Source organism: Dromaius novaehollandiae, chromosome 24, assembly GCF_036370855.1.
Source record: "Dromaius novaehollandiae isolate bDroNov1 chromosome 24, bDroNov1.hap1, whole genome shotgun sequence".
NCBI classification, from domain to species: Eukaryota; Metazoa; Chordata; class Aves; order Casuariiformes; family Dromaiidae; genus Dromaius; species Dromaius novaehollandiae.
Window position 1 is genome coordinate 2,394,489 of NC_088121.1, and position 23,207 is coordinate 2,417,695.

General features: G+C 37.3%; 1 protein-coding gene across 1 annotated transcript in view; it reads right to left on the bottom strand.

The window, feature by feature from the left end:
• LOC112981171 (1-phosphatidylinositol 4,5-bisphosphate phosphodiesterase eta-2) overlaps positions 1 to 22,677 on the bottom strand; it is a 131,614-nt gene extending 108,937 nt beyond the window's left edge. The window contains exons 1-3 of the mRNA XM_026096618.2: positions 19,973 to 22,677; positions 17,739 to 17,803; positions 5,799 to 6,247 (exon numbers count right to left, since the gene is read on the bottom strand). Coding sequence (XP_025952403.1) covers positions 5,799 to 5,910 — 112 coding nt within the window. The 5' untranslated portion in view covers positions 5,911 to 6,247; positions 17,739 to 17,803; positions 19,973 to 22,677. The remainder of the gene's footprint in view (positions 1 to 5,798; positions 6,248 to 17,738; positions 17,804 to 19,972) is intronic.
• Between the last annotated feature and the right edge of the window lie 530 nt (positions 22,678 to 23,207).

A 23,207-nucleotide genomic window follows, 5' to 3' on the forward strand; every position in this document is an offset into this window, starting at 1 on the left:
AAAACTAGCAGAGTCATAGCATCAGTTCTCCTCTTATATCCCAGCACAAAGGCAGTTTCACAATGATCTAGCTTTAATTCATGTTACTTCCAGACAGTTCGTGCCAATTCATATGATCTTACTTGTGTATCTGTTCTTCATCTACACTTTGATGCTAGAAGTTTCCATGCCAGGAGCACTGCACTGCTCATAAGGACACGCAGCATGTTAGATCCACATGTCAAAGGCCATCTTATGTACTTCTCCAGGCTTATCTGGTGTACAGTATACCTAAGCAAATAGGATTTTGCATGTCTGCACACAGGACTCTTTCGTCAGGTTACAGAGCAGAAGTGAGTCTGGACATGCCAGAACATATTTCCAAAATAGAGGATTATTACATTTACCATATACCTCCTTGATTTTGGACTTTCCTAATGCTGCTGTAATAAGGTTGAATCACTACTACACAGCAAAAATATGTAAAAGTTAATTGTAGCACTCCATCCAGATTTACTTTTTACATTACATAGATCAATCTTCTTCCTCATCCATACACAACCTACACAGAAAAGAGGAGTTTTGTTTGCAAAAGAAGCAGCAAGTTTTGAAAACTGTTCCTGTCTCAACTGATTAAACAAATCAGAAAACCACGGATGAATGCTAAGAGTTTCAAGTCCTCTGAGATTAAAAAGTATTGTAGTGAAGTAGATTATAGGTAGCTATGATACTATGGGAGCAAACCATCAATTGTTGAGCATTTAACTGCATGGTTTTATACCAACTGCGGATCTTACTCTCTAGCTCCTTTCTTTCCCAAGTTTTCTTGCAGGTATATTCACCGAAATGAGAAAGCTGAAATATCATATTTGAAAGCATAGGCTAGTCAATCAAGGCAACAATTCAACAATATTATCACTTCTACATAGATTGCTCTGCAATTATTACAACATGAAGGTGAAATCAGGGAAGAGAAAAGAAGCTGTCACTGCACTACTCAACAGTCAATCTGAGTCACATAAAGAGTTAATTACGGAGGCAAGATAGGAACAAACTCAAATGGGTGTTGTGAACACAGCTGCATAGGAATTTCTTTGCAGAAGACCAGCTTTTGTTTGGGATCAGTCCCACTTGCAGTGGAATGCTGAAAGTGCTGCACAGGCACAATGAAGAAACTATTTTCTTCCTCCAGCTATTTCTGCCATCTCTTTGCACTCTGTCCTATTTACACACACTTGGCAGAGCTTTATGTACAGAAGTATATAAAGGACAGTTCTTGATCAAGAGGCACCAAGATAAAATTAATCCTACAAATATAAAGTATTTCCCTAAAAGGTAGTTTATATAATACAGTAATAACCAGAACAGATCATCTTACTTCTGTGCTGCCAGAAAAAACATGGATGACGCAATACATTTATTACACCCCTAAATTTCTGCAATTCTCTTTTTCCAATTCCTTGTAAGCCAATTTATGAGAAAGAGCTAGAAAAAAGAAAATGATCATCGCTGGTGTGATCTGAGATGAGAGGAAGGGAACACATATTTATGTAAATATTTCTCTTTTTCCACTGACATACTATAATAGGAGGATTGGGGCAACCTTCGTAACCTTACTAACTTCATATGAAAATCTTCATATGCTTAGGAACCACAAGACGTCAATGAAATAGCCTGCAGAGATGAGGACAGGAGAGCTCAGGAATAGTGCAAAAGGCAAGGGAGGACAGTAGATCCACAAAGATCCCACTTCAGGCCTGCGGTATTTTTCGAAAGATTCATCAACTAAGAAGAATACCTCTTAGGAAAGGTCCCAGTTTGACAAAGTACTTTGGCATGTGCTTCCTACCACTCTTATTGACCAAGAAATTTAATGCAAACTTTATTTAGTCAACCACTTGGGCTTGTGCCTGAGGTGCGATGAAGCAAAAAGGACTCTAACTGAAGTTCAGTCGAGTTTTGAAAAAGCTGTCTAAAAAAATCCTACAACAATGCTGGAAAAAAATCCATATGCCTGTCTTCCCATAGTAATAAAACTGCATTTGCTGCATGCAGGAAATTTTAAATTTGTCCATTTCATTTAGACTACTTTTCAATTAAGAATATGCTTTCTGGTTATTTTAAAAAATAACAAAAATCATCATTGGGACAACTTGTTTGTGGACAAGTGTTCCACTTAAATGCATCAAATTTAGACTAGATACAGAATATTTAAGTACTTACTACACACAGTGAACTCATGAAGTACATTTAGATGATGATCAAACACAGGATAATAGGTGACTACCTCTACTAGAAAATGATTAGTATCTCTAAATATATGATAAGAATAAGATAACATAATGACAGTTAATCATGAGTTATACTTTCACTGATGTGCTATTTTTAATGCAGCTATAATACAAATACATTCATTCCCATTAATTAGTAAAAACTACACATACCAGCCCAAATATCGAGCCATCACAAAGCTAAACTGACCTCCAAATTGCTGGAAATTTGGCCAAAATTATGACACTCAGTCCTGTGCAAGCACAGCCAAAACATGAAGTGTTGTCTGCTTTGAGATTGTAGGTAGCAAACAGGAATACATACAATGATAAATTTACCATTAGTCATCAGTTTCAACTGAATGAGCCCTGTGTTGAGTTTATGAAGTCCTCACCAAACTCTTGGGCCAAATCGATTGTTTTTTTAATGCAACAAGCCACCTCTTCCTCCTTCAAATCCCTTCTTACAGCAAAAGTTCATCTGCCACAGACATCAGTTACACAACTGCCTTCCTCCTACCTAATCTCCGGTCAACACCTGATGCACAAACTTGTATCTGTAATCTCAAAAGCTTCCTAAAATAAGAGCTCATTTTCCTCTGAGCAAGTTGTCACCACTGAAAAAAGACCAACAACAACCAGCAACATTTGTTCTTTGAGCTCTGCATCTCGCAGCTCAACTCAGACAACTTCGTGGCAAAGAGCCGCCACCTGAGGCAGTATAAATCAGCGCTATTCCATCAACTTAAAGAAGAATTGTCAAGGAGTACTTGAAAGACTCGAAGAACAAAAGTTGCTACATTTTCAGTTAACACTCTACACATTTTGACAGTTGCACCCTATGATACTAATTCTCATTTGAAAAACTTTTAAAATGTTTTGCTTTCAGAAACAGCGTGGGTTCTTCTTGTTCTTATGGCCCTCACAGCTGCAGCATTCTATTGCAACTACTCCTCCCCACTTTTCCAGCATTCAGTGTTCCCTTTGGAATATATCTGTTAAAGATTAAAGGAGAAAACAGTTAAGAGCACTTGCTGCTGCTGAATCAGGAGCCTGGCTGATAGTCAAAGCTAGTTGATAGGCAACTCCACTAGCACCATCCATAAAAAAGGATAATGCTACATTCTAAACAAAGTTATAGGACTACCACCTTTTTTTTTTTCTTATTGATATTAATTATTTTGACCAGAAAAATTATTTTTTCCTCTCTCAAAAAGCTTCAGCATACCTAATTGCCCTTTTAAGAGGGGTTGACAAATTTACAGGTGCTTGGCACATAACATCATAATCTGGTTGGTTCAGTTTCCTCCTTTTCTATACGCAACCCATTCTAAATATTCATCTCAACATTGAATGAGGATACAGTGACAGATACCACTTACTAGATGACACATCTCATTCCTACCTATATTCCTGCTTTTGAAATAGTACTTCTTTTTGGCCGTCTTCTGTCCTCCTGTCTTGCAAAGAAAAGTGATGCACAGTCCTTTTGAATTCCAGTGCTTATTTCTTAATAGCCACAAAGACTTAAAGCCTTCCATTCCTTATTCTCTCTCTCATCTGTGTTTATCCCATCAGCTTCATTTTTACATATATCATTTTCAATCCATCTGTCAGGCATCTCTACTAACCAGCGTTCAGAGGCAGTTATTTAAGAAAGCAATGGTAAAATTTACAATGGACAGGTTAGCATTCTTTCAAAAAGCGTTAACATTTATTAGCCAGCTTTTCAAACCGAACCAGATATCCATTATCAATTGGGGGTAACACGGGAGAATAAGCAACAGTCAAGCATTGGGTTCCCATTGTCTCTTACTCTATCATTTCGACAGGAAGATCTAAAAACAGGAACATGGCAGTACTTTCTGTGTACAGTTGCTCATTTTTATACTTGAAAATCTGCTTATGCATGGAAACATGGGGGATTTTTTTGGACACAAATAGCCCTTGCACTCTTACAGATGCAATGAAAGGCACACAGCCAGAGACACAGATGAACGTACTGGTATCTGTAAAGGCATGGAGATTACAATTTCTTGGTAACACATCACGGATGATATGCACATCTGTGGTTTAGAAAGCAGATAGGCCTATATCTCAAACATGTTTATTGGTATTTGAAAATATATATATAAACTGCATATATTTAGCAAACCAAAAATCTAAATGTTCTCTGCCGTGACGGATCAGTTAAAGACGCAAATTTCTTACAGAATACAAATCCCATTTAGGCAACTCATAAGTCAGATTATGATTCAGACCCAATTTGCTACAGAAGCCAATGCTCTTTGAAGATGTGGTAAATAAGAGGAGTACTCTTACGCTGTCTTTCCAACCTGCCTGTCATTTTTGCCACATCCCTGCTTTTTGCTGTACTATTATCATTATTTATGGCCACAGAAGACAACACTATCAAGATTCTAATTACAGAACTACAATTAATTTGCATAATAGATGAGGTTTCTATCTGTATTGTTAATTAACTCTGGAGTAGAAGTCAGTTTCCCATCATTCAAGAGAATCTTAAAAATATTACAGCAGTTTATTGAAGCCTGCATGTCCCATTTACATGAAAAGATTATGCTGCTAGCATGTCTTGGGGAAAAAATGGTAACGTTACAGTCATAATTGTTATGTTACAGCAAAAAGGTTCATAACACTATTCATAAGATACTTGAGAACACTGACAAAACAAATAGTTCCTTGATTCAAAATAGTATATAAAATACAGATTTAATTGTCACTCTCCATTAAAATCACCAAGGAAGAAACTTTTTTAAAATGGAGAGAGGGATTATAATATAGAGGTCAGTTTAAATCACTGCAAGCCAAACAAAAGATGGGTTTTAATCATATCTGAAAGTGGATACACTACAACTTCAAGGAAGTGCCTTAATCTTCCTGCATCTTAGCAGTTTTGCTATAATTAGGTGAATATAGCACTGTGCTGACATAGAAATCCAAGCAGTTCAACTTTCCTAAAACTGCAAACCTAAAGTCCATGATGAGAGACATCCAACCTAAGGAAATGTCATGGGAAAATTATAGTGATTCTACATAGCTCTTTCGTATGTGTTGGAAACATCATAGACAGTGTGTACAAGTGAGACCATAAAAGAGACTGATTCAGATACACCTTTACCATGTAACATAATATTACATCTTATCCAGACTTGGTACAATTTTTGCTCTCTAACCGCATCTTACTTCATTCCTGGCCATTCAGGTACCATTCAGATACCATAGTCTCATATATGCCACCAACCCCTGGACGCTACTGGAACAGGTCAAACACAGGTCAAAGATAGAGCAGTGATACTTTGCTTTTATATGCTTCATCCAATCCCTCTTCATCCCATGAAATACACAAAGAAAAAGGGGATCAAGGAATTCAGCCTCCTAATTTGCAAGCACAATTCCCGCAAACAACCTTAAGGAAACCCAAAGGTCCCATATGAAATTGCAATACCATAAAAATAAACTGGGAGAAAAAGAAAAATATTTTCAGTACCAAGTTATAAAATGAAAGAATCATAACCTTTCACTTACCTACTGTGATGATGTTTGTGGAGAGGAAATGACAATAGTTTTCACTATGGAGCATGAGTTCTTCTCTTTGCGCCAAATCCCCTACTGTAGAGTTTGGAGAGGTCAGAGCCATCTCAAGGTTTCAGAATGGCCTTGCAAGAGTGTGCACTCCAAGTCAAACAACAAAGTATCTCAGAATGTGTATCTGCTGAAAGATTCAGTCCCAGTAATAAAATTATCTGAAACCACAGAAGGTGTCTTCTCTGGAATTCCACATTCAGGAGACTGTCCTGGTTTAGTCCTGCTGACACATATCGCACACATTGAAGAATAAAAGTTCTAGTATCAGTGTGGAGAAAGAATCATCACTGAGTTCAGTCTTGGTAGAATGAATATGATGGCCCTTCTCAGCAGCAAAATAGTTACAAGTACGTAGTATATCTTCCCAGAATTTCCTGCATGCTGCAAACCTGGAGAAGACAACATTTTTAATAATGGAATTTGTGTTAACTGTTTATTATATAAGATTTACCACAGCAACATAGCTAGTTGAATGGACTGACTTCAGCAGCTGCTTATACCCAGATAGCTCCCTGCATGATAAGGCATTGACTCCTGTCTCTGTCACCTCAGTACTTTCTATAATCATAGAATAATATGCTTTTGTCAGCAGCAACTTCTCCAGAAATCAACCAACTGCTCTTGCTGAGTTTAGCAGTATGTATATTTCCAACTCAATCATTTTCCAGAATAACTGAAAGTATCAGCTATACTACCAAAAGACAGCTCAGAGGTATTTACTGTGATGCTGACTTGTTCATTCAGCTCTGTTTCTTACCTTTCACATCTTTTTTCTCCTCTTACATGCTTGTACCTCTTCATCACTGTCTAGCATCTTCCTTTCTTTTTTCTACCTATCTCTTTCTCTGCTGGCTGCAACAAGACTCACCTTTCCAAAACTTGCAGCTGGATACACCTTCTTCAGAAAAAGGAGGTCAAAGGCTCACTTCAAAACAGCAATCAGACAAGGCAGAAACCTGGGATCTTTCCCATAGATTCAAACAGTAACCAGCATAAGGTGTCTCCTTCAGTTTGTAATTACAAGTTGAGCTCTGAAATGCTGTCCTAACATGTTTTGTTGTGAAAGCACAGATCCAGTTTGACATTATTTTAAGAGAGAGAGGGCGATGAGGCATTACTATTAATTTAAAGGAAGTAGAAACAGAGGGGGGCTAAAACTTTTGTAGCAAAAATGACTAAAGAGATGTCTCTGTTACAGAATCTGCCAGACTGAAGTCATCTCTCTCTTCTTGTCTGCGGTCCCTCACTCAATTTCTTTAGGAAAAGAAATTTCTTTAGGAAAATGAAACTGAGTGTCTTCAGGAGACACTCCTTGAAGGATTGTTTTTTTCACCACTCCCCATTTGTTGCGAGCTGCCTGCTAACCTTCTGTTAGAGGGTTGAATAATGAGCAGCACTTAACAGTGCCAAAGCGCTCTTTCATGTGTATCAAGTCTGTAACTCTTTCTAGATACTACTATCGTTTTAATGGCTGTTTTAACATCAAGGACAAAAGAAACCCTTGCAACAGTCTACTTGTATCCAGACACCAATCTCCATACACATCTTACAGCACAAATAAAGAGAAAACATCTCCACCAAGTTACCCCCCTTATGACCCCCAACTAACTCTCAGAAACAGAGTGTTCAGAGCACTGTACAATTCAAAGATGATACTGAACAGTCAGTCAAGGGGAAAAAAAAAAGAGAACTGTGCCTGCCTTTCAGTGTGAGCGTCAGAGTAAAATAGTTTCTGATATTTAAGTCTGATATTTTATGTCTGATTTATTTTTCTAATATTTTGTTTCGACTGCAGGTCCACACATTTATACATATAAAAGTGAAAGATCATTTTAAACCATGTTTGTCTTCAGTTAATACATGTTCTCCAAACAATCATGTACCTTTCATATACTGTTCTCCTTTAAAAAAGAAAAAAAATATATCCAGTTCTCCCCTTCTATCTGTATCTACATGCTGCCTCTAAAATCCTATAGCTTAAGCATAAGTGTCTTAGGAGTAAGATGGTCTTATCTCTCTTTATAACACCTAGTTCAGGACTTGCTGGAAGGGTTCCTGTGTGCAACTGAAACAAAACAACACGTTAAAAATATACATAACTTCAGCAAATGAATTGTGCTAGTTTTTATTCACAAAGAAACAGCACTGTGGGAAGGTTAAAACAAACAGAAAACCCCTCACAGACAGAAAAAAAAGACACTGCACATGCCACTTAAATAATCGTGCATGTCAGTGACCAGAAGATACCAGCAAATACAGTTGCTGAAACTCAACATCCAATTGTGCACACAATTTACCAAGAGTCAGATTCCTCATCTGAAGGGAGAGCCTGGACTGCACCCAGTGTTGACCCTGCTTTGTCCAGAAGGTTAAACCGGGCCTACCTCCTGAGGTCCTCTCAGACCTGAATTATTCTATGAACTGAAGTTATCACTTGAAGTAGAAATGACATTGTGTATGATACTCGTCATGAGTATTAATGACTCTGTTACCACCCGGCCCTCACTGGGATTAAAATACTAGGAGAAATAATTTTTGTAAATAGCTTTTGAAGGAATGGCAAAGAACCCCAAGTTAACAGACAACAGTTAATCAGTCTCCTCTAACAGAATCACCTTATCCAGTAGCGATGTCATTAAAGCACGTGAATGCTGTAACAGTAAAGCAGTTGTTCTCGGATAGAGTGAACAGCATTTTAAGACTAAACCATTACATTTGCTGGGACTGCTATTCCCATACCTTGTTTATACTTTGCATTTATGCAAACTTTTTGCTGAAGACAGTAAATATGCTGAGACAGAACATAGCCGAGGCTTAACGTATCATTCTGTGTCCTTATCCCCTAGTCTCCCCTAGTCTCTCTCTGTCCCCTCTCCCCTAGTTTCTCCTCACACCTAGCTTTGGTTTTGGAAAATAATAATTTCCTTGTCTAACTTTCCCATCCTAGTCAATAAGCATCTTCAAAAGTTTGCTGGGCATGACAAAAATACGTTATATCAAGAAAGGTTGAATGAATGTGGGAAAGAAGTGAAGTAGCTATAATAAGATAAATGTTCATTTGTTCTGTCAATTTGCATCCAGTGCACCTGCTCCAGATTTACAATGAGTGAGAAAAGAAAAAGACTAAGAATCTTTTAGAACTTTGGGAGAGAACCAAAACCACAGGTTAAATGGTATCTCAGGAGTTAAATCAACAGTGGACATACTGCAAGTGTCCACTGAAAAAAACAAAACAGCATTTAACTGCATTTCTGAAGAATTTCTGGCATATTACTCCAATGCACCCCTGGAATGAGTACTTCTACAGAAGATAGGCAATGTCTCAGAGCAGGCAAGTTATATGTCTGCTTCAGTCATCTGGATAACTTCTCCTCCTAACCACAATTTTATATCCACTAACCACAAAGCATCATTTCTGTGGTACAACTGTATTAAATGCTTAACCTTGGCATTAATCCAGGAAGCCAGAATTCATAGGATCAATGAAACTATTTAATACAGAGTCAAAAATCTGTCTATTTCTTTTCCAGAAAGCTGAGCTGCTTGGCAGTTATTTTGCCAAACTGTATCACCTCTTTGCTTTAGAGTTTGTTTGAGAGATCATTTCCTTTGCAGGAAGTTCAGTCACTGTGATTCACTATACACCAAAGAGCATGTTCACCAGAGTGAGGAAGACTTAATGGCACCGATGTTCATGCTGGTATAAACTGGCATCATTTCAGATGAGCAACAGAGCTGTAATACTTTACATTAGACAAGGATGTGGCTCACTGAATATTTTATTGTCTTATTTTGAGACATGTCACATTCACATTCTTTAGTTTCACTTTCAGATCAGAAAAAAATAGAGCATTGTGCCTCAGCTGATTTCTCAATGTCTTCTGGCTTCATGCAAAGATGCTCTTTCTTCACTCAGTCCTACCTGTGCAGTCTTCTTCTGTACGGGTCTTCACAAAAGGCTTGTTTTCACTGCCCCCATGGCCCCTAAATCCTAGGCAGCCAACAGAAAAGCACACAATTCATCTTTAAAAAGTAAAGCAGGATGCTAATTAGTGTCTCAAGAAAAGGTTTAAGGGCCAGACTACCTATAAAAATAAATGAAAGAAGCTCTTTTGACTTCCCTGGAAGGTTTCCTTGTGAAGATTGTATGATTACAATATCAGTGATATTCTCTGAAAACGTTTCACCTCTGTTACACCAGCAAACAGTCTGGCTTCAGAGAACAGCGCTGCTCATCGACAAAAGCCACAGAATAGCCAAGAGAGAGGAACCGTACCTAGCCAGACCACATGAACAAGATTTAAACCGACAGCTTATGTTAACAGCCGTATCTAAGTATTGTGTCATGTTCCATATTCCCTTACACAACAAGTTATAAACCCTAGTAGCTTGATAGATATCTCTTGCAGAGAAAAAAAAGCTATCCTATTACCAATCTTTCAGCCATTTTTATAATCGCTGCAGCATTTAAAATTTAACCCCAAAATACATGCTTTTGTGTTCTGAAAGGTACCAAACAGCATCCACTGTCATTGACATAAGCTCTGTTATCCTTGAAGAATAAATACACTAATGCAGTGGATGAAACATTAAAAAAAACCTAAGTCATCAGCTCAATTTGAATAGTTTGATGAGGAAGCAGATCAATAGGGTAAAAGATCAAAATATGCTATCAAATAGAAGAAAAATACTTTAAAGCATTAACATCTGAGACTTGAGATTTACTATTAAACTCTACTACAGTTCACTAAGACATGCTGCTCATTTTAAAGAACGCAATTTCACAGGGCAATTCCATTTGAGATAACTTGCATGCCCAGGCAAGTTACTTCACATCTAAAGCAAAAAGAAAGAAGTCTGTTTCAGTACTACAGATCAAGGGGGTAAGCCTACACCTTAGGGAATGATACAGCATTCTTTTTCCCCAAGGACAGGGCATGCACAGAACAAATTGGCATCAGAGAGTGTTCTCTGGCAAACAAACAAACAAAAAATTATAAACAGGAGCAGTGGGAAGGCAATCAAGAAAAAAGGACACTGGAACATCTTTTGGACAGCCTGATGCACTCATACCTAAAACACAGTCATCCTGCATAAAGGGAACACTTTCAACATTTTTCAGCTTTTCTCCCTTATAGCAATTAGAGCTGCATATACTGTAGGAGAGCCCTGCATTTTTGCTGAATGATGTAACTGGATATTTCTTAGGCAAATAAGGAGAGTTATTATTTAATCCCAAGAATATTTATTCCAGGCTTCTATTAACTACACTATGCAACTTCAGCATTTGCATACAAAATTAAAATTAAAATTGCAGCACTTTCTTTTAGAAGATATGCAGGAGCAAGACTTACTTTTAATCCATTTTCCTATTCATCCAGAGCTGCCATAAACCTTTCAGTTTCATAACCTTTACTTGTTGATAGCTATTTCCCAGATCTATCTGAAATTTGCAATGACACAGAAGTACAGCACACAGCAGCTTCCTGCTTCCCAAGGAGTATATACATTTATAATTAGGAAGAGAGAGTGGGAAATTTGTATTAGAAGAAGAGCAAAAGGAACTAATTAATTAGCAAGGATCTAAATCTCATTCACTAGCTTGGGTCAGAACTACTTCAAATCTACAAGTTTCATACTGTACAATGAAGGCAAAAAAAGCCTCAGAGAAGGAATAGGGAGAAGGGAAAGATTTCCTTGTTAGTCTTTTAGGTTTCCAATACAGGGACAGACAGGAAATGGGAATCTTTCCACTGTAGCGAAGATTAAATTTTTACTGCAATGGGAATTAGTGAGTCACATTAAAGAGGATAAACAGATTACAGGTTCTGATAGCATTTGTATTCAAGAGACCTATAATACTGATAATATTCCTAAGTATGTTAGCAGTCATGGTCACTCTCCAGAAGCCCAACAAAAGTTTTTTTTTTACAACTTTATCTAAGAAGAAAGGAGTTTATTTTAAGAATAGTGTGTCTGACCTTTAATCAAGCTGCGTTAGTTCTGTACACCAGTCTACTGCTGTACTGATCAATCTCTTGGCTATTAAGGCATAATTTATTTTGCGGGAGGTAGAAAGGAGGTGGCAACATGTGTTCTCCTTTTGCAAGTCAGTGGTGAACGTTGAGCTTTCTCCTGAAGGTGCTTAATAGGACCAGACAAACGCTAAGCAAAGGAAGGAGGACAGGGAAAGAGTAGGACAGGAAATAATAAAATGAATACATTTTGTTACCTTATCATGAGGCAAAAAGGTAACAATTTATATATCATGAAACATTTGCTAATGAAGAGGAATGAAGATATTAATTAACCTAATCAGAAGCAAAGCTTATATCCACCAGTCTTATTCCAGCCATCTTTCAGCACACTTATTTACCATAATTTTCCACTACTTGTATCTTTAATGAGATGATAAATTCTATAGCAGAAACATACATATCTAACTTCCATTTGGAGCAATCTGAAAGCCCAATCATGGTAAATGAAAATCTGTCAGATACACAAAATAGATCCAGAGTATAGGTTTAACAATGCCGATAATGACTACATTTTTCAGCACAAAATGGCCATAATAGGGGAGGGTACATATATGTTACAGGTGCTCTGATCTGTATTCTATTTTCACTTTTCTAATCTACATTGGGAAACTGGAAAGGGGTAAAACTTTGTTGTGTTCAATACAACTTGAAATTCAATAAGCAGGCTTCATATCACTAGAAAATATCAAACACATGCACACAAACACTCAGAAAACTAGAGCTAATTATACGCAACTTTGGGAGAAGAGCACATATTCCCATTCAGCGAAAGCTGCAAAGAGGAGGGCAATCTAGTAATTAAATTCTACAAATGGAAATCAGGACTATTACCTATAACTCTTAACAGGACTCTTAACTATAACACAGCTCCCTCTTTATAACATTGTGCAAGTGTTCTACCACTCTGTACTACTTCTGAACATCCATTTTGTGTAAAGCTTTCAGGAGAGTCAGAATTCAATCACGAGAGACTTCAAAACTAGAGATAATAGCAGGACACAGAAATACTAAAGTGACCTTCAGTGATAGGGAGAAAGTAATGCACAGGAAGCATGGAATACCAATTCCAAGCACAGAAGAAAGAAGAGATGCATTGGAAGGATTGTGGGGTTTCAAATCTATTACAAGAGACACTCTCCAGCTCTCTTAACACTTTGATTGCTTTCAAGATTTCAGACCACAGATTTAAGTTAAGTATAGATGCCCAACTTCCTCTGCAATTTAAAGCTGTGTGCAGGCTCTTTTGAACATCTCAGGCATAATCTATTTGCATTGTCATTAAGGCCACATACTGCTGTTTGTTAAGATTAAAAAAGGATACGTATTTAAGCTCCTTCTATAACAAATGCAATCTAGTCCAGGTGTTGAATTCTCATGATTTGCAATTCAAACTTCATTTCCAACAAATACTCCTGGAAAGGAGCTGATGATAGAATACTGCTCTGTGCGCATTCTCCTAAAGCCATCTTCTCTAAAGATCATCCTTCAGACTTCTTCTGAAAACTCAAGTAAGTCATCACATTGGACATAAGGCTGGGCAAAGCGCTTCATTAGGATTTCTACAGTTGGCAACATTCTCATTTACCATGATAAAGAACCCAAACAGAATCAAAAACATGTTCTCTTTTCAAGCTGTTTTTTCTTTGTATCATCCTGCTACTAGACAGAAAATAAGCTGGTAAAAGTGACTGTTACATTCGTAAACTGTGAGAAAAACATGGTGACACCTGGCAAACAGGAATGAAGGCAGATTTTTTTTGTGCCAAACATCCAATTATCTGGCTAATGAATCTCCTTCTCCATTAGCAGGAAATGGTCTAGGACTCATTTGATCCATTCTCATTTTGTCCAATAGAGGGGAGCAACATACACAAACACTAATGAACTTGTAACAGGATAGAAAGCTTTTACAGCCTGATCCAATAAACGTCCAAGTACAGCTCTGCCTTGTTCACGGCCTCATCGTGGACTTTAGTATTTTATTATTCAATAAATAAGATTACTCCATTAACTTCTTATCTCATTCAATAACTGTCTAAACTTTTAGGATGAGAAGATGTAGGGTGGGACATTATAGACAGAAGGAGACAACAAAACTATTACCAGATTCAACACAAAAGTGTTATCACAAGTCTCTGCATAAGGACTCTCGGCAAACAACATCTGGAGAGGATAAGAACTGCAGTTTCTGCAACACTTTCGATTTCTTCCAGGAACATTAACATGTGAAACTTCATCACCTTACCACCCCATTTCCCTTTTAATTTCTGAGGTAGTCCAGAGCTCCATGACAGATATCAGAAGAGTCTCCAGGAGTCATTCCTTAATTAAAAGGAACTGAGTGAGGCTGTGACAAACAATAAAGAAATTCAGGGTCCAATCAGAACCAGAAGTACAAAATTAACCTCTCCAGTTGTGTGCTAAATTTCTAAATTCAAATGGGGTTCAAACCTCACTAAATTTATATTTTCAGGTGCATGATAATGGGAAGCCACAGTTCTTAAAATAAGCATTAGAATCACTTCAGATCTACCTCATAGTTGCCTGAAACCCAGCCTCTGGTGGACCAAACTGTGAGCTCTTTAACAAAACAGATCCAAGGGCCCGCAGGCTAGCTGCAACCAATTAGAGGCTTAGCAACACAATACTGAGTTCTTACATAGCTCTTCTCCTCAACAGGGCCCAATGCACTTCACTCAAAAAAACTATTTTATTGTGGCCATCTTGCATCTGGGGAAATGTTCATGATAAGAAAATGTAAGATAAGGTTCTGGGTTATTTCATAAGTGAACACTTCTCAAGATTTTCATTCAATTGTGAATCCTATTTGAAAACCACAGAATTTTGCAAGTGTGGACTGCAGCTGTAACTGTTCTTTTGGGAACCAGTACTCCTCCTGCAGCACATCTCAAAAATACTGAAGCATTAGCCCTGCTTAGTTTGATGTCTACACTCAAAACTTCTATTAAAAATGCTCACAGACCCACATGCAGTCTACCACACAGAAATGTACCAGCAAGGAAAGACAGAGCTTTGTCTAAGCATGTGTAAAGATTTGTCACAGCCTGCAGTTTTGCAGGTACCTATCCAATGACTTTACTCTGTATTACATGTGCTGAAGGGAAGCACCCCACCCCCAGAAAAAAGGGCAGATTACACAATGAATAAAAGGTTTGGAAATTCCCTATAGATTTAAGGTCTGGGTTCTATGTAACCTGAAAAAGTCCAGAACCTTGTAATGACTTGCAGCAAACAGTGGGCTGAGATGTTCTACAAAGGGGCAACATACACTATACTTAGTTCAGGGGCCAGTGAGAGAGTACAGCTGTCCTTCTGGAAGCAGACTTGGCTCACTATTCATGTTATACATGCCTTTTCTTCAGTGTCATCTGATAATAAACACACGGTCTGTACCTACTACTAATCTCTCACGTGCCATTCATTAAGAGACATACAGGAAAGTTTGCTGTCATATAGTGAGGCCAGTGGTTTCAATGGGAGCAGAGGTAAAAATCACAAATAGGCTCTGGATAGTGGAATTAAATCAAAGGAAATTCAGGCTAAACATTGGAAGAAACATTTCAATAGCAAGACCAGATTAAATTAAATCTATCTAGGGAAGCAATGGGGTCATTTTATAGATAACAAATGCAGAACAGTCCCCTGCTGCATACATACCAGCCCAAACCACTGAAAAAATAGGATCATCCACCTGAGAAATCCTGTAGCTAAAGACTACAGGGAAAAAAAACTGATAGGCAGATCTCCCTTTTTCGCTTTCACTGTATCATCAAATGGTAAAAGAGGTCACTACCAACTACACACAAAAGCTTTGCTGGATCTAAATTATAATGCTTTCTAGCAAAGACAGAGGAAAAATCTGTTTACCTGGCATTATATAAACTTCATAAAATTTGAAGCTCAGTACATTTTTTACTCAATTTTTTTCCATCGCCGGAATACAAATGAGTTTGAATCAGATGATCCTGATACTTTAAACAGAGGGTTCTCTCCTTCCCCAAATAGCTATTTATTATGTCTAGCTTCACTATAGAAAGAACAAACTGTTCTCAGTTATAATGCTGCAAAATTATAGCATTACTGTATAACAAGCTTCCATACTGCAATCATTTTCTTTTAAAAAAAGATCTTTTTGAGAGAGAGAGGTAAAGAATGCAATTAGACTTTGGGGTGAGGTTTATGTGGTGAGGTGACTGTCGATAAACATACAGATGCTCAGGAAAAGCAGATAACTTCTGTTACAACAACCTCCTGAATCATTACAAGAATGGAACAACAGTGCTTTATTTTACCTTTGGAAACAAAGTGCACAGGGGCAAAGTTCATTCTCTATGTAGAACCAAAGCAAAAAGCCTGCGCCCCAATTAATTTAATCACTGAAACATAATTAATACTTATGCCGTGTGTAGGCCTTTTGCAGAGTGTGCAGCATCTTACTGGAAGAAGTTAACAGACTGCTAGCACACATCATGACATCACTTCTTTCATTTATTTCCAGATACAGGCCACAGACAAAATGCACCACCTTATCAAAAAAAAAAAAAAATAAATAAAAAAAAAGAAAGAAATTCCAAGGAAAGAACATTTTAAACAATCTAGTCAGGCAAATCTTTTGACTTCAAAAGATTTCAAAACTACATAAAAGGGGCATATTTCACATGTAAGCATAGACAAGCACTAAGGGTCCCATCAGCACAAATACTTAGTAAAATGTAATTAAAAATGCATCATAATAACTGATGGTTTCATCCAACCTGAAATTTTTATATAATGATACATGAAATGCTAATTGTTATACACACGGGTGACCACCAGTCTTGCAGAGCTTACAGAACAAAACGGACACATGAAATGAAGATGACACAAACTAGAGCAACCAAAATGCAGTTTTGTGTACTTCATCAGCTTCTCTTCCTGTAATATCCTAAGAATCTTCCATGTGAAAGTAATTCACAGACGTTTTCCTTCACTATAGAATAGGTTGCAGACCACCATACCTTACACTAAAACCTTTCTTTTATATTCACGCTGCACTGTCATACGGTGCAAGATCATAAAGAATCAGACCTTAGAGTGTAATTTATCCACACTACAAAACCTAACCTGATTTATTCTTTCCGTTGTGTAAAGGAATATTGTTCCACTCAATTTAGGATTGCACAACACACATACGCATTAAAAAGCTGTTACCAAGACTAAGCAACAATCACAAGGTCCATCCTGCATGCCAGACATAAGTTGTTCTAAGTTTATAACAATACAATAAAGCACAAAATTTGCTCTGTGCTGTCCATTAATACACCATATGCACTAGTCCACATTACTGCATCTTTCTCAGACAGGGTATTTATAGGCTGATGAGATTAGAAGGCACAGTTTAAACCATGGAACGATCTTTCAGGAGAAACAGGAAACAAATTCAGCTATCCATAAAGCCTGCTTAGAAGAAATCAAATATCATTCATAAGGATCCACAAGGATCTAAGCCATTCAGCTATCTCCACAGTAATCAGTTGGATGTCTTCCTGGAAGATGACAAATATATTGTAAATTCAGGTGATCCTTACCAACTGAGAGACTCTACTGAAAGTCTCTTCAGCCTCATCTTATTACCCACTCAGAAGTATTCATACAGTCATTTTCTTAGCTCTGGGTGAATTAACAGGACTAACAAGAACAAATTCCAGCGACATTCACAAATAAGTGGCCCCCTTTGAATTATATTTAGGAACTGAGTGCTTTGTACATTTTATTTTAAAACAAAGTAAATACTGCAGACAAAGAAATATAATTATCTTATATTAAACTGGAAGAAAAGTACCTTTGTAGTGCTCCAAAACTGTGAATACAGAACTTAAGGAACCATACTCTCAATGCCTTTTATTCCTAGAAAAGAGAAAAAAGATCCTTTTACAAAAAGAATTTCAGTCTTTCACCTCTACAGCTCTTTACAATCTGTGGATGTTATCAACAAGCTCTCACAGTGGGGAAGACTTCTGGCAGCAATATTCACTTAGATGCTCTCTCAGATTCTTTAGGATGAGTATGGAGTAGCCTTTAATTCAGCACTGTCTACAGAAATGATGAATGTCACATGAGAAGAAAACAGAAGGCTTTTCAGATAATGGAAAAAGAATTTGCCCATGAGTTTTTAATTTTGTTTTCAAAACCAGAAAAAAAATAAACCAAAACCAAAGAATGACTGAAAATTGTGCAGTGGTTTGTTGGACATGAATTTAATAGGTTTCATGCAAGTTTACATGCAAGACATCCCATTAAAAAGTCACATTACTTACCAATGACAAAACACAAATTAATTAAAAACCTCCATGTAGTCTGCAGCCCCAGAAGACTTACGGTCCCATAAGGTGAAAATCTCCACGAGTTGCAAGAACAAGTAGGAAAAATTAACCTTTCAGGACTAACATTATGATTAGACACACTAATAAAATCCTCAGATTAAAATTCTCCTGGCTTCAGACAGGAAGCCACACGATAGGCAGGTGATCAGAATCACAGATTCTTTGGGCTAAAAGACCAAAATATGATGCATTACAGGAGCTAATCTTCCCAACATAATCATTAAATATAAGAATTGGCAACCCACTTTGCAATTGTGCTTTGGATCTGATCAAATATTTAGCTTAATAAATAAAATACAAAAGCCCACATGTAACCGGGCTGCAATCTCAAGTGTATCCGTATGTGGTCATGGCCTAAACAGATAACCCCAGAGGCCCAGAAACACAACCTAAAACTAGTAGCCCATCTAACAGAGAGCTCAGAACTGAGTTAGTATTTACTCATCTGTTCTTCACGCACCGATACTGAGGTCATTAGAATGCAGTTTTAGTAAGGATGCAGTAACTATGATTCTGCACAAACTTTCTTGCATTTAGATAACAAGTACATTTCCTCAATAGTCACTGATTTTCCCTCGTAACACATTAAATTCCTGTCCTTCATCTGTACTAAACAGCTTCTTCATCCCTAGTCTTACTAGGCAAAAAAGAATTTTCCCCAGCTAAAGTCTTCCTCCTCAGTAAGAACAGGAAATCCCTTTTAACATACAAAACTTTGACCACTTTCTTTTGAACAACAATAAAGAAATAACTTTGACCTAGATTCTGAAGACAGCATAAATCTCCTACCCAAAACTTCCAAGAGACTGCAACAAATCTTATTCTACGTCTAACTATTTTATTTTTTAGCAGTTGAACTTATATCTACCATGAAACAAAACATGACGCTAGAACTTATCGCCCTCAGTATTTTGGCTATGTTCAAGATCTACATCTGAGCTCTGGAGCCTGAGGCATTTAAAGCACAGGCAGCACAATTTGGCTATTCCTGTCATTTGCCATATCTCTGGAATCCTAATCCACATTCTTATGCCAGGAAAAAAAAGGAAAATTCTTTTTCCACAGCCCAAAACAACAAAAATAAACAAATAATGCATACCCTTTCAAAGGGTCGTGTCTGCCTTTCGTTCCAAGTCAAGACTTACCAACTGTTCAGTCACAGAATCATCCAGGTTATTTTATTTAACTAATTCCTTATTTAAATAGCTTATGTTTATTTTAAAGTCAACTTCTCTTATTCATGAGAATTTTGGTTTTGGCTAACAATTTACCTGTAAAAGCTCAATGCTCAGGTTATTTCAGAATGTGGTAGACTTGTGTTGAAGAAAGCAGTTTTCCAGCTAGAAAAAAAGTCTAAACTATTGTAGCATAAATGTTGTTCCTTTGATCCCTACGAGCTCAGAGAATCTAAAATTTAAGGGCTTATAGGATTCCAAGGTGGTATATGTTTTCCTAAACAAGAAACAGCGGCACCAAAATAAAATAAGCATTAGACATTACGCTCTTTCCATTCTCTCTTCCTTAGAGAAGAGAGAAGCAGAAGTAGCAGCAAATTCTGCTGCAATCATAAAGCTATATATATTCCTGTGGCAGCACATTATAAAATGTATTCCTAACTTCTAAGAGTGAGCAAAAGTGTTAAATCTACACCAGAGAGATTCCAGAAAGGGAAGGCAGCAAGTAAAAAACACACCTTTGTTTCTTCTCTCTGGACACCGTAGTCGATCCGTCCTAGCTTCTTTGCACGGTACCTCGGGAGCTTCGTAAGCATAACAAAAAAAAAAGAGGGGTGTGTGTGCACAAATCTGACGGTGAAGGCTCCTCCCCTGTATTTTACATGTTAATGGCTCTCAGCTCCCTGATCACAAAGCAACTCTTACAATCCTTGTTCAAACAGTTCAGCTCCAGGGTAACAAGTTCAAAGTGGGAGGAGACAAAGGGAATCAGAGGGTGGTAACAGTCTTGGGCAGACATGGAGTTCCTTTTATATAAGCAGAACCTGTTCTTCAGGTTGGAAACTGAAACATCTGTTTATTGCCCTGTTTGAAAGTTGCACGCCAAACTTCTTCCATACTAACAAGTCTGTAGAAGTAAAACCATATTTAATAACGCAAAGGCAAGCAAAATGTGGGAGTGAAAGTTAATCATTACTGGGCAGTGAGTTTGTTTTACATTTTGGACTTCCTTATGTTAATGCCAGTGAAGCAACTCCCTTATCAGGCCTGTTATAAGCAAGAGTAGGGAAGAATGCAACGGCAGTGAAGTCTTCACAGAAATTTCCATCTTGCAAAACCTTAAGTCAAATACAGTAGCTAAATTTTAAGAGAGATGGCAGCTTTCTGCAATTGCAGATATCAATCAGGATACAAAGGAGAAGAAATGTAAACTTTTCTTGCATAACACAGTAAAACAACTACTTTCAGCCTGTTCTTGCTGTATGTGACAGATGGAACAATTAGTCATATCCATCCCAGGGTGTTTTACCTTTTCACTTCAGTATAAGCATAGTGGGCCAATACCGTGGTCTGCTGCTACTCCTAATATAATCATTCCCAGGATACAGTGCATCCAAGAAGCTTCCATTAGGTTAGTAGACAGTGTTTGAAATACACTAGAATCTCAGGTCCTTTCAGCTTTACAGACCTAACTGCTTAGTACAGGAAAAAGTGTTGTTTCATTATTCTTGGTAAATATGTTACATGTTTCTTATCATTAAACACACTATTTGCACAGTCTGCATTCAGATGGGCCACTTCTTTCATGCTAATCTTCTAACTCATGATTTTGTTTTTGCCAGAGGATGGAATTTATGGTAGAAGCAGGTTTGGCCTGGATCTACAAAGAATAATCTGAGACCATATGCATTTTTTTTTTTTTTTGGAATGATTCTAAGTGTAGCATTTTCCTCTACTGCTTCCCAGTACAAGTGGTAATTTTGATGGGAAGTTTTTTTTTTTTTTGAGGGGGGAAGGAGATTGCATGTTCACACACAGGCGAATACATATTCCTATTTGGCAGATTATATACTCCTCATTGCACAAAATAATAGCACCTATAATTGTTGCAGTATTCACTAACCCAAATTCTATGCAGCAAACAGCAAAAATCTCAGTGTAAAGCAATAGAGAGGGGCACAATCAAAAGATCTAAGTTTTCTACAGCGTACAAGATTTAAGAAACAACATCTGCAAATACAGACTGATGAAACTTCCTTCAGGTGGGAGGTGAGCCCCAGCTACAGCACCATGTATAAATACTGTACAGCACTGGAACAAAAACCACCCTATGTCACATGCATAGGACTAACAAGGAAGAATTACTTACTAATCTCTTTTCTGAAAACAACTTTGCTCTTTTAAAATTATTATTCTCCGAAGTATGAAAAAAGCGAAAAGGGAAGGAAGAAGAACTAAGATATAATCGACTGAAAACACATCCCAAAACATTTGCCCATTAATATTTCCTCCTTCAGACTTTGAAGAATTGGCCAGTGCTCTTCACTTCCACTTTATCACTGAACATTATCATCTTTACTGCACATATGTGCAGAACTTGAGAGTTCACAATCAGTGAACACCTGTGAGTTTCAGCACTACCAGGGAGTTTTCAGCTTCACTTCTAATCAGCAGTCACAAACCACTGTGCGAAGTGGCACTTTATAATCCTTTTGGTTATTAAGTCCAGCTCCACAAAATAATAAAATTGTTTTCCCAAAACTTCCTTACAGAAGGAAAGAGAAATTACCAGAAATATGCAGAATGAAAACAAGTTTGAGTTTAGACTGACACCTGCAGCACAACATTGACTCTCAACAAGCAGGCAAAGAAGCCTACCATTTTATGCCTTTGCTGATGTACTTACGGTAGAAGAGAGCTCATCTCACAACATATGGCAGCATTACTGCCAAAGCACTAGCAGGAAGAACAAAGAGGAGAAAGTGAGAGTAAAGATAAATAAGGCAACACTATAAAGCAGACCAAATTAAAATGTTTCCTTTACTAGCCAAGTATCTTGAGATTCCCCAGAGGTTGCAGGATTGGATGTTTCATATTATTTTACAGATTACCTAACAGCCCTGGATAATGCCTTCAAATTATTATTTAATTTGCCCATTTGTATTTTCCCTTTAATGTTCATGTTTGTTAGCTGTTACTGTTTTATGAATTAAGGACAAAAATCATAGACTATAAAATATCATTTCTATTAATAAAGAATTACTCAAAAACAGTCTCTTCACTACAGAATCATTCATATGAGCAACTTCTTATGCGTAGCAATGGTTTATCCAGTTAAGAACAGAGGTCTTCACCTTTCAGGCTCAATAACTATTTTCTAGTCACCTCTCCTTATCATGTCTCTTATTTGTAATAGAAACTATAAAATGTTAGTTTATTTTCTGCAAAATAAGGATATGAAGATCTTAAAAGGAGGCAAGAAAACAGAGGCAACTAAAAATAAGTTACACCTACCCATATTTGAACTAGTGATGAAATGTAAAACAAAATATTAAATATACATACACTACATATGTATATATAATAAATTTCCTAATACAGATTTAAGAGACATTTGGGAGTATGTGAATTTCAAATGATGCTTTATGCATTTACTCCTTTTTCCACAACATGTCAGACACACAACACTGCATTTCTATTACACAAATCAATGCTGTCCTGCACTGCTCTTGCAGGCGTTGTTCGCAAAGTAAACAAACATGATTTATCCTATACAGAACTATATTTCCTCATGAGGCTGCAATCACATTAACTGCCCCAAAGCATATACAACTGCATGTGACACACATGTGAACTTTCTCTAGAACACTTCACAAAGTATAACCCAATACTGCATGGGCAAAAACATCTGGTCCAGTAGACAGAACATTGGATTGAGACTAAAAATCTGGACTCTCTTTCCAACTCTTCCAT